At 40.3% G+C, this 13275-nt stretch overlaps 1 protein-coding gene across 1 annotated transcript in view; it reads left to right on the top strand.

Moving 5' to 3' along the window:
• The window catches only part of LOC147712444 (uncharacterized), a 399151-nt gene that overhangs the window by 168086 nt on the left and 217790 nt on the right, over positions 1-13275 (top strand). Inside the window, exon 4 of the mRNA XM_086923116.1 lies at positions 11870-11981. Within this exon, the coding sequence (XP_086779242.1) occupies positions 11870-11981 (112 nt within the window). The remainder of the gene's footprint in view (positions 1-11869; positions 11982-13275) is intronic.

The following is a 13275-nucleotide window of genomic DNA, read 5'->3' as shown; positions in this document are numbered from 1 at the left end:
GGCACAGGTTTCTTCGCTTTCTGGCAGTCTGCCTTCAGCACAAACTTCTCAGCAACGCACTCCGACTCAGGCACAAACTTCTCAATTTCAAGGACAATGACTGCTATCTATGTTTCCCTCTTGGGCTCACTTTCATAGAGGAGCTGCTGCCCACAAACCTAAGGGTCTACAGATGACTCTCCCCAGTATTTTGTCGTCAGCAGACCAACATAGCACTGTCGCTCTAGCTGCTCTGGCACTTCAGGTCAGTCACACTGGGTAAAGAGATTATAACAAGCTTCAATCAATATGCCAAAACATTCTAGGTGTGCAAATTAATACAACCACTAACTCTGCTCTACATATAGATCAATAATACACAATTATTATGAAAAAAATATATGATTTTATTTATTTTCATCTCTCATTTTTTATATATATATTTTTCTTAAATTAATTTCAATTCATTTAATTAGAATATACAGTGACAATAATTATTAACAAGAGGTAAAAAATAGATAATTTATATCCAAAAATAGAAATAGAATAAAATGAACCATCACATTCACAAGGCAATCCAACAATTTGAACAAGTGAAGTTGAATATACGGTCGGTATGTAGTTGATAAGGGCAATGCGGTAGAGGTAAACTACGCACGTTTCTGCAAAACTGTCTTCATCAGGGGACCATATATTGCAATGCAACTATGTGAGACATAAAATAACATAGTGGTTCCAATTCTGTAGTAAATACATATGCACCTAGAATATTGAGCAATCAATTTAAATCTAAACACTATATACAGCTAAACAGTTAATTTCAATATTAACCCAGAAACATGGATTTATCACAGATAATGCACTTCATTATATATCTTTGCGCTTGAAAGTGACAACGTTACTAGACCTCATGATAACATCATTAAATGAAAAAAAGAAAATTCTTAAATGTATACATACAATAAGACTATTTTTAACATAAATATTATTTACAAAAAAATGCTAGAGACACAATAAACATCATACCACAAAATGATAAGAAAAATAATATAAGATAGAGAAAAGAAGAAAAAGAAGAAAAATATGTAAGCGAAGAAATATATAGATGGCCCAGAACTCAATATGGTCACACATAAGGCTAATTTTTCAATAATGTACTTAAAAATTCTTATTGTCCATCATGAAATAAATGCGAGATAGGTCAACCTATTCAGGAAAAGATTAATACTCAACCTTATTCAAACTGTAGGCTGTAAATAAATACAGAAATAAAAGCTATATTAAAGTTTGTGTTATAGGATACAACTTACTTTCATAAATAGGAACTCAGTCAGCTGGATTAGCGCTAGGGAAATACCAAACGAATTCTAGAACAACTGAAAAAACAATAAGCCAAAAATATAGATTTTAGTTCTTTAGCCTTATATTAAAAACTGAAGTACTACTAACATAAGGTACTATACTTAGTAAAAGGCTATTGAAATTTAGGGTCTTAAATATAGCGTGCTATCAGACACTTGAAGTGGAACCACAGCTTTCAGGGGGTTGTGTGCCAAATAAATAGTAGGCAGGTCTCTATAAACAAAAGATAATCGCATTCTACTAGCAGTACAAGTGGAAGGATGTCAACTTACTTATCCTCAAGAATAGGATCATAGGCTGTCACTAACTGTCACTAGATATAAATGTGGAGGCATAAATTGAGCAGGAACTCATCCGTATCTGATGCATACAGGCACTGTATTAGGGAAAGAAAAATACATTACTAATCATAAACAGATTAAGGGTAGGCATCTCACAATTCAGAATTAATAATAACAATCTATTATGTAGGGCAAATCATTTATGATGAACAGCTTACTTTCAGAAATCAAAGAAGCAGCCTAGAAATTTGATTCTTAGTCGTTTTGTAATAGCGTCTTTAATCAGCCTCCTATTTGGAGGGTGCTCCGGTATATTTTTGGGCTCTATAAGAGAATAGTATAAAGAATATATGATTATACTCTATATGATTATGGAGGACCCTAGTAAAGAGTAGTTTAGCGACTCCCTCAATATAGAAGATACCTTGATTTTCAGTAATACGGACCTCACGGAGCTTTGTCCCGATATTATCAAGCGGCTGATAATGGGCGACTTCAACTCCAACCTAATGGATATTCACCCCACCCAATCCTCTCAAATATCATCAGTAAATGAAGAGTGGGCCATCCCGGAGATAAGGTCCCAATACAACGGAAGGAAGCCAATGGAATTAAATTAGCAACAAAATAAAACCAATCAGGCCTACGCATCCCTAACGGAAGGTTAGCCTCTGATCAACCAGCTGCATATGCCCATATATCCTCATCCCGTATTGGGACTCTAGATTATATAGGGATATCTTTCACTGCATTCCATTTGGCACACCAGTTCTCGATAATACCATTTCTAGATAGCGATCATACTATTCTAGTATGCAAGATTGCCCTTAGCCAGCAACATCGCCCGACAATTCCCCTGATTGGAAAGGAATCAATCCTCCAGAATGTAAGAACATTAAGATGGTCTGAATGGAATCGTGAAGCAATAGAAGCGGAAGTCGACAATCTTCTCTCTGAACAGCATCTGGATGGCACTGATTACCAGGCAGGATCCTCCTGGGAGGCAAGGCTTAGCGAATTTAGAGATCAATTAGCATCAAAACTAACAAATAGCCCTCCGAAGGATCTTCCGGTCCCCACTACCTTGCTAGAGCAAAAACAACTTATAATTTCTACAAAGAGCAAATTAAATAAGTTGCAAAGAGTCCAAGCGAGCAACAAAAGTGAATATAAATCCCTGAGGAGTGACATATCTGCTGCCAGAAAAGACTATAGAAAGGCCAGATTCGCCCTAAAAAGACAGGAAGAAGAGTTCCGTTGGGCGTAAGTCTTTGAGATAATCAAAACCAAGGACCAAAGGAAATTTTGGAATTGGATAAATGAGGCAACCAAAGCCACTAAACCACCCACTGCTGCAAATATCTCCCCTGCTGACTGGGAGAATTACGTTAAAATATTATACACAGCACCGTATACATCATTTAACAGCAGTAATATCCAACTTACACCTGATCAGCTTATCACTGAGGATGGCACAACCTCCACCATCAAGATGACAACAGAAGAAATAGTAGGAGTCATAAAGAAAATGCGCCCCAGCGGTGCCCCCGGACCCAACGTGATCCCTACGCAAGTACTCAAAGCCTCCGCACAAAAATGGGCCGCGATACTGACCCCTCTCTTCGAGGATGCAATATTGGGACACGCAATCCCGCCATCTTGGCAAGGATCACTCCTTGTACCTTTCCATAAAAAAGGCTCGCGCTCCAATCCCGATAACTATCGAATGATAGCCCTGCTTGATGTGGATGGGAAAGCCTAAGCAAGCGTACTTTTAAAAGAACTTACAAAATGGGTGGAAACGAAAAGCTTAATCCCTTTTAACCAAACTGGCTTCCGAAAAGGTTGCCACATTGAGGACAACTTGATTTCCATAGCCCATCTGATGGAAATAACACTAGCAGCAAAAGGAAAATCAATGTACATGGGATTCATTGACTTTCGTAAAGTTTTCAACAGCGTTAGTCGAATTAAATTGTGGGAAAAACTGGCAAGATGGGGCATCCCACAGGCACTACTAAAAGCATTAATAGCCCTACACACGGACACCTGGGTAAAAATCAAAGTAACATCGAAATGGTCTACCTCTAATAAAATCTTTACAAATAAAGGACTAAAACAAGGATGCACCCTTGCACCACTACTTTTCAATCTGCATCTTGCTGACCTACCTGAATGGTTGTCCCGATCAAGAGCCTTCCCCCAGGAATCGGCCAAAATAAAATCCAAATCCTGCAATACACAGACGACACCATTCTCCTAGATCAAACCCAGGTGGGCCTCCAAAGACTGCTCAATTCCCTCGCCCAGTATTGCCAAAACAATATGCTAGAGATAAACGTTAGTAAAACCAAAATGATGGCAATTTCACCTGCGAATAAAAAAAAGACCACGTGGTTTATAGAAGGGAAGCCACTGGAGACTGTCGCTGCATACAAATATCTGGGCATCTGGATTGACCATAAAGGGAGATGTTTGGTGCATACAACAGAGATGGAGGCAGTGGCTCGCAGCTTAGAGGGGGGCCTTTATGAGAGCGAAGAGCTCTCTGCATTCCCAAGATTTTGTCCCTCTGATAAAACTAATAAATGCAAAATTCCTGCCTACAATCTCCTTTGGCGCAATCATCTTCAAAGACAAAATGAAGAACTGGCTAGATAGAGCACAATCATCATGCTATCGCCGGGTCTTTCGACTGCCAAATTCGACTTCCCATGCCCAAATCCGGAAAGAATTTTCCTTATTCTCTATGCGCTGGATTATGGGAGCAAGATTCATCTCATACTGTAAGAAAAGCGAAACAAGCTAACTCCCATACGCTGAAGAACTGCATTTGGCTCCTGCTTAGCAACCCAACTACATCATGGAATAAGTATTTGACATTTTGCCTCAATTCCCTTGAAGCGGGGGATATATGGTCCTCTTCCCTGCCTGATGAAATGAAATCGAAGCTTTTAACCAAGCAAGCCAAAATTCTATCAAATCAATCAGATACGCAACAGGTTCTCCAGCTTTCTCACGGCTCCTGGGCTGCCAAACTATATGCCCCGAAAATATTACCATCTTATCTCGCATCAGCTATAAAGCCTCATATTAAACACCAATTCATGAGATTCCGTTTCGGCTTAATTCCGCTGAAGGCATATAAGTTTGGCCAAGGATACAAGAAAGAAGTCTCCTCTCGGTGCCGTTTCTGCAGCCAGGGAGAGGAAAGCCTAATCCACATTCTGTGCATTTGCCATCACCTCCGGGCGCAAAGAATATTTTGGCTGAGACCAATTTGGCTTTCTCTCGGCATCAGGACTTGCCAAGAAGCACTCGAGGCATGTTTGAGGGGGGACTCACCACAATTGGCGACTCGCTTTGTAAAATTCATCATAGAAATTAATTCCTCGACTCTATCATCCGAGCAAGCCTGAATTTTAACCCTCCTAAGTGACATTTCCTTGGCTTTTCAGCTTCACCTTCCTTTTATCCAATCCATTAACTTTACTGATCTTTTTAACAGACTGGAATACCTCTTTTTTTACTTAAAATGTCATTTTCTGTATGTGCAGATTGCAATGATTTTAAATAATTGTGCAATAAATTTTTTTACTTACTTCAGCCGTAAAGAGACCGTTGAACTTCAGAAACCTTATTTAAACTACTTTGTTTGAACGCCAACAGTGGCTAATTGAAAGTTTGAAATGCACTCGATAGTGATTGCAGTAAGCGCCATCTTTGAAAGGGAGGTAGTTCCGATCATGAACATAAAGAACAAACTACTTCTAGATCTCGCTGGTTTTGTTTTCATCAGTGTCATCTTATGAGGATTACATAATCCCACACATAAAGGTAGAAGAAGGACTTCTTTCAAGTCTGAAAGGATTATTTTAGTGAGAGCCATTTTACAGGGGGCAAGAAGATATTTTTTAAAAAGGGAAAAACCAGAAAACTAAAAAACTACTCTATATAACGATATAAATCATGTAGGTCCGTGCATACAAAAACTCTTTTGTACCAATATAAGGACATAATAGTAAACTCTTAAAAAGCTGTTATAAGCCATTGTTCTGTGCCAGAAAAGACTAATACATATATACAAAAGGTTCAGAAAATGTATCATGAAAACGATTAGTAAATCGAACCATCACTCCTAGGCTCAAAACCATCTGGTTTAAGGGCCCATAAAGATTGCTCAATTATTCATACAGAAAAAACGTTAAATATTCCAGGAAAGGAGAGAGGGAATTTTTTGTTCGAAAAACAAAAAATGTTATATGAAAACATTATAAGGTTTAGGTGATGGACTGTTCCCAGGATGTTTCCAAATTTAGTCCCTTGTTTACTGTATCTAACAAAAAAATCCAAAAGACCACGTTTTTTTCTTATCGTCTCTGGACACTGGCATCCCTCTTTAAAATTCTTTCTAGAATATACCAACGTATATCGTCAGGACTATGTTTACTCTCTAGAAAATGGGAAACCATTGGTGCAGCCAACTTTTTAGTCCTAATGGCCAATCTGTGTTCAGTCAGTTTAACATTAGGCGAATGGGATGTCTCACCCACATAACCTTTATTGTGGGGACAGATGAGCAAATAAAAAATATTCTTAGTTTTACAGTTACTCATGCCTTTTGGCACAATAGATTGTCCATTAAAATGCAATTCTTTAGTTTCTATCGCCAGGCGGCAGACCTTACAGGTACCGCATTTGTAATTGCCTTCAATCTGAGTCATGCCCTCATTACTTCTCTGTATTGGCTCTTTTTGAGGTGGCATGCAAGATCGGACAACAAGGTCCTTGAGGTTTCTATTTTTGCGGTAAGCAAAAAGAGGTTTCTGTAGTATGTCACGTTTCATTCTATTTATGTTAAGCAAATGCCAATTGGAGCAGATGATTTGACAAATTTGTTAGTTCAAAAGTGAATGGCGTTTAGCTTCTTGTTTTTGGTTTTTACCTTTTAAAAGATGTTGCTGATCAAAAAACCTTGTGCGTTTATATGACTCTCTAATTAGTCTATGAGGGTAACCTCACTCTAGAAACTTTTTCTTCATTACTATTGCTCTGATATCATAATCTTATGACTTTGTACAATTCTGGCTCAGGCGTAAAAATTGTCCAAAGGGGATGCTGTTTTTTGGGTAGTAGGATGAAAGCTGGTATAATGCAAGAGAGTATTACGAGCAATGGGTTTGACGAAAAGATCTACAAGTAATTGACCACATTCATGTTTGATTAGAATATCTAAAAACTCCATCTGCATATTGCTAAAATGGGATGTAAATTTTAGATTACCATCGCACAGGTCAGTCACACCTCTGCAGGGTTGGCAAGCTCCTTCTCTTTTGCAAGGCTCCTCAGGCCAGAGTCTCCACTTCTTCTAGAAAGGGCAGATTGCAAGTGATGTCTCTTGACTTCTGCAAAGTTGGCTGTAAGGCAGACACCAGATGTGGAGCACTCCTCCCCTTGTTTTCAGAAATTGTAACTGGAACAGTAAGATGGTCAGTTGCTCTCATGTTAAGCAGAAAGAGGATGAGGATTCTCTTACTGAAAGTCGGCACTTTAAGAAATGTTTTGGGTTAATTCTCTTTTCATCTGTCATCTCACAGCTGTTCTCCAGACAAAGCCTTTGTGCAGACCGATGCTTCTCACAACAAGGTAGTCTTTAGCGTAGAGTACCCACATCAGTAGCACAAACATATGTGAGCTTTCTGCCCTTAGCTCATCAGAAGTCACACGGACAGTGATCAGGAACAAAATAAAAGAGTTGCATCACTTAAAGGTTTCATCTCATTCTGAACAACAGAAATTGCATTCCCACCCTTCATCCCCAGCATCTACCTAGATAGTACTGCTACAAAAAAACTAAACAGCAGTCCCTAGCTGCAAAAGAACATCATCAGATTTCTAAAGAAGTGCTGTCTCCTCTTGTTCCACTTCAGTACCAAGGTCTCCTACCTCTAGATTCAGGAATGTCAGCATCAAACTCCACTGTCTGAGAAAACAACCTTGCTTTGATTGTGTACACATGAAGAGGTTTGGAGCATGCAAAATGAAATCCACAGGCCTCCATCCCTCTGTCCTACCAATACACACATTGTGTGTACTACATAGTCCACACACATAGCACACACTTGGGATGTTAGTGCAAGGATCTGAATTAGAGCATAGAAGAAGACCTTTTTAAGAGACGCCCAGTTGGCCTTCTTTCCAATGACACAGATCAAAAGGTCTGTTCACATCCACACGTACTGATTCTAGAAAGAAGGTTTGCCTTCACCACACTCTACATGTTAACCCCATGTTATGGACTGTTTTCCACTACCAGTCAAATGAGGGCACGCTTAGTGTGCCCCTCATGTCATGACCTCATTCATGCCAAGGGACAGGCCTGGGCCTTCGCACACACACTAGATTAGCGTGAGGCTATGGACAGAATAAAACAACAGAATGCCATTCACTTGGGCACTCAGGGAAGGGGAACATGTCTGTACACCATGCAGTAGGACTAGCTCTTTAACTGAAGCTTTTTAAGCATTCAGTGCACCAGTTATGTTTCTACCTAGTGCGGGGCCTCTTTTATAGAGTCAGAATAAATTTGTGATTGAGGCTGTTTTATCATTCAAAGCAGGCATACTATTTTTGCACAGTTTGTGTTCTCTTATGGCAAGTGAGGCCAGTTTACAAGAAAGCTTATCTGATATTCAGAAACCTTTTAGGCTTATACCGAATGTGATTTCTCCTAAGTTCAATAATCTTTCTTTTGTGGATGACATTTTTCTGGCATCCAGAACATTGATAAAGTGTTTCTCCAGGGTGGACCCTCTCATTGGGAGATATTTATTTCCTTTGTTCAGGCATTCAGGGGACTGATCAGATTTTCCCCAATATGGGTTCTCATAATTCAAATGAACCTACATTTCTGACTAAAACAATTCCGTCACTCAGAGCACCAATTGAGTTTTCCTCCAGTTTTCTGTTCCTCAATTATGACCTTAAGACCGATGTTCCTCTGTGGCACTAATACGTTTTCCCCAGTGCAGGTTCGCTCATGTTGAGTGAAACTAGCTTTCGTGTTGATGGTTTTCTCACATACAGTTCTTCTATAAAGTTTCTGCTCTGTGAGGGTCTTCACATGCAGAGCCAAAATTTATAAAAAAAAATGTAAGCATTCCTGGCATTAAGAGCACTGGTAGGGTTTCTCCCCAGAGAGTGGTATCTGTTATGTTGAGTAAGAATGGGTTTAACACTGATGCTTTTCCGACATTCAGAGCACTGATAAAAGGTTTTCCATTGTGTTTCTTCTCAGGTTGATTTAGACGTGATTGAGCATTTAGGGCCTGATTTATACTTTGGCGGTCTGCAATACTTCTTCAGGGTGTCGGAGTTATTTACACTGTTATTCAACCACCAAATTATTAAATGTCCATCAGCCCGACCAACATTTCAACCATTCACAGAATCTGCAGTCAAGGTGGTTCCTGTGAAAGCACTTTGCAGTATGGCTCCGTCAAATAAGATGGAGTCATATGGCAAAGATTCCAAAGGTGGTTGTAATTCCCAAAACAAAACCCCAAAGTGGGTTTATGTTTTTGAAAATATAAAAAAAATACCACCTTACCTCGTCTTTACCGTCTTTACCATTGCCAAACTATGGCCTGCCTACTTCTAAATTTAGAGGGCGGGCCATTTTGTTGGCAGTAAGCAAACCCCGTCGCCTTTGCAACCCATTGTGATTGCTGCCAACATATCAATCAAATCCTAATTTTGTTCTTATATTCACTGCACTTACAAGACTTCAATCTGAAGTTAATGTCTCCAAGTTGCAGTTTGCCTTGCATATATCTCATGATAAGACAGAACCTTATAACTGGACAAAGACACCCTTAGGAGATGCTTAGCATTAACTTCTTAGATACTCTGCTGGTGCTCTTTATAATGCTTGTATTCCGTCAATGACAAACTCTATTGTGTGGTCACCTCTAAAGGAGGACTAACTCAGTTGTCGTAAGAACTGCCTTTAAGCAGTCCCCTACTCCAATGAGGACTACCTAAGTTCTCTTAAGAACTTTCTGTAAGCTGTTTCTTGCATCCAAGAGAACCCCTGTCATGGGGTTACTGTCTTCATGTTCAGGCCTGGACTGGTCGTTGCGGGCACCGGGCAATCACCCAGTGCGCCGCAAGGGTGGGGGCCCGTTTTGGGCCCCTGGGGGCTCTTTTTGTGACAGGGAAGTTTTTGCTGTGTTTGCTGCACAAATGGCCCTGTAACAAATTCGGCCGAAAAACGGCCCTGGCAAAGAGCGCGGTCGCACCCCCAACCCCCCCTGGGGGTTGGCGGTGGCCGGCCGAGCACTTTGCCAGGGCTGGTTTTGGTTCCCAGTCCGGCCCTGTTCATGTTATGTTCACATTGGTTCTCGCATGCAGAGGTATCATCATCGGCCGAATAGAGTTAAGTAAATAAATTAATACAGAACACAAATTACATCGCATGCGCTGCAACACCAAATGGCCATGAAGGGGGCGCAATTTTATTTGTTTTCTTTTTTTCTTTATTTACTTAACTCTGTTCAGCCATATGCCGGAGTTTACTACATCACACCCTGCCCTTCCCCCACCCCGCCCACCGCCCCTCAGCACTCCCTCGAGGGGCCACCACTGGGATACATCCTCCAGTCTTAAACTCTCTGCACCACAAGGTATTCTATACATTTTATTTATTAATACAGTGAAGCTTCACCATAAAAAGTTGGTCTTAATATTGTTTGTGACATGCGTAATCAACTGGTCTCATCATGGTCCCTAAAATCCAGGATTGGATTGATCATTTTCCAGGAAACATTTATGATATTATCCTGCTGGGGTCTTAAAATAAAAATACCTTGGAACACCTAGGCATCCATCTTAATGGTTTTGCTGGTCTGATTACAATTATATTTGAAGGGGATGTCAATGGAAACAATGATCCTAAACCCTGTATATAAGTCAACATGTTTCAACCCTAAAATTGAATCCTCCTTTTTCTTGCCACAAACAATGTGTGGCAAGCATCCATGTACTTCCAACACATTGTGCCTCTCACCCTCTGAGTTATATTATGAGATGAGAAACTTGGCCATCAAACATAATCATTAAGATAGTACAGTAGGTTAACACTCCTATAGGAAAATTCTTTCGGCAAGCGGGGAATTACAAAGAGATAAGCTCCTCTGTGGTGGATAACGTGTGGGTTCTCAGCACGTTTTGTTGCTTAATGACAAATAATGGTGGCTGAGAACTCTTTATTTAACTTGTGGGAGCACATTTATTTCTGCAAAGCTCTGATGTGCTATTTGTTTGTTTAAACTGTAAAGTTGGGGTGATCTTTCATTTAATTTCAATCTGTTTTATCTGGAATGGTGCTAACATTTCTGTTTTTTTGAGCATTTCTTTTTAAATGTAAAAAATACACACCTCCAATCTAGACACCTGCTGCCGGAAGGTTCACTTCTACAAATTAATTTGTTCCGATGAAAATAGATAGACTATGTAATACACAAGAGGCTGGTGACTCGGTTACCCATGTAAAATAATATCATAGGCCAAATAAATGCTTAATATGTCGTAGAATCCACAATCCTCTTGGTTTTAGTTTGAGCCTGCTTTATTACAAGTGTCCTCTCTTCACAGTCCTCCTCTCCACCATGCTCCAGCTTCTGAGAACGAATCTCCAAATAATGTTGGTCGATTTTTAGATTTACAGGGTGGGTGGAAGATGAAAGTTTCTTTTATATAAAACTGTGGAAAATGACAGGTTTTAAGAATGTGTCATTTAGTTATATGCATATCCATTGATTTGTATTGCTCTAGTGCTGCTGCCAATATCCATGTCATATCTAATGTGGAGCAGGAAGGTCAGGAGACAATGCATGGAAACAAATAAAATGTGGAATATAAGTAATCAGAATGTGCAGACAAATACAAAATAGGTCCTTTGGCTGATTACATGCATAACATTTCCTAAAGAGTAGCATCCCCAAATTTGTTCTGAAGATCTGAAGTCTTTTGAACTCCGAAGATCAGAGTGTAAGTAATTTCACTGTGATAACTCTTCATGACTCAGAGAATGGTCTTCAAAAGCTCTTGAACCTAGGCTATTCCTCTTTTTACAAGCATAATGCTAATAGGCCCATGAGCTTTACAATACTTTGTTCTGAGCTTAAAATCAGTCTAGCAATTTGTGATTCTGATAACCATGTCCCTCCTGTTTTACTACATTCTAGGTTTCTATCCAGTTGGTGACACTGCCGTGAACAACCATTCGCCTCCTTCAAATGCTGCAATTTTAGTGAAGGATGTTGGTAATGGGTTGGTCAAACCACCTTCCAGTTTCAGGTATTACTCCATTTCCTTCCACAACCATACATTTGACTTTACATGTAGTGGAGTTTAGTCCCTACAAGTAAAGATGTGTGCACCCATGCTTCAGCTGTGAAACCAGATATAAGTGAGGTTGCTGTTGGACTTTTTGCAGGGTTATCCTTGAACTTTTTGCCTTCTTCCTAGTCTTTTTTCTGACCTGGTGTTGGTAGTTTTAGAACTCGGGGCACTTTAGCACTGCTGTCCAGTGTAAAGTGCGTGTGCTCTCTGTGGTAAACGTGGTAAGATTGGTCCACACCTGGTCGTGCAGAACCTTGAACTGAGACACTACCTTCTGGTCCAGTTCAAGGCTCCGCGCGAGAAATTAAACTTGGAGTAGCAACAGAGCCATTGCTCCCAGACTGGCCGCCCCTTCCCTTGTACAGATCTTAATCACATGGTACATAATACGCACCCAATTGTATCATGAGCACGTTATGTCACTTGATCACTGTTCACCTTGACACTTCACTTTTGCTGACAGCTCTTTATTCATGTATGGGTAACAGATAAAATGATGTAATTTATATAAAACAACTGTTCACCCACCAACCTGACAAAGGAGGCTGTGAGCACTGTAAAAAATGCTCCCAAACCCCACAGATCCAGTTGGGACCTGATCCCCAAGCGCTGTGCCAGGGCAGAACAAAGACCAACCTGGTATAAATATTGGAGCTGTGATCCCTTATAAGGGTTGTGTTTGCTGGTAAACACAGCCCCGTGGTGCCATTTTGTTAGGCTTCCCAGGGGTGGCATAATACATGCTTCAGCCCCTGGTATGCCTCTGGGAAACCTTTGCCCTTAGTACCTAAGGTACCATATACTAGGGAATCACAAGTGTAACACAGTAACCAATCTGGAATGGACCTAAAGTACATGCAATCAATTTAGAGAAGAAGCAGCTAGGCTGGTGTCCTGGCTAGCAGGGCCCCAGCCAGACTAAATTTGAGAAACAGTGAAACACCAGCAAAAAGTGGGGGTAACCATAGTAAGCAGATCCTACTCTCTTACACTCCCTATAACCTTTTTTCCCAGTACATTTCTAGCGGTTCTTAAAAGCTAATTCCTAACTAAAACATCCCTGTAACCTTTATTTTTTTCAGTGAATTTCTATTGTTTTTTACCCACTAATCGTCTTTGTAGAGTGGTGGAAAAAGGGGCTGGGCCTTAGACCAGCTCAGAGGAATCCTGCTATGAAGGACATACAGGAGGTAGCAGGAGGGTTTCTTGGCCCTTAAGGTCCCTCAGGAGTGAAGTGGACTTCATCTCC

This window comes from Lissotriton vulgaris, chromosome 5, assembly GCF_964263255.1.
Source record: "Lissotriton vulgaris chromosome 5, aLisVul1.2, whole genome shotgun sequence".
Lineage (NCBI taxonomy): Eukaryota > Metazoa > Chordata > Amphibia > Caudata > Salamandridae > Lissotriton > Lissotriton vulgaris.
Note: the sequence above shows the minus strand (reverse complement) of the source record. Positions and strands in the feature narration are given on the sequence as shown.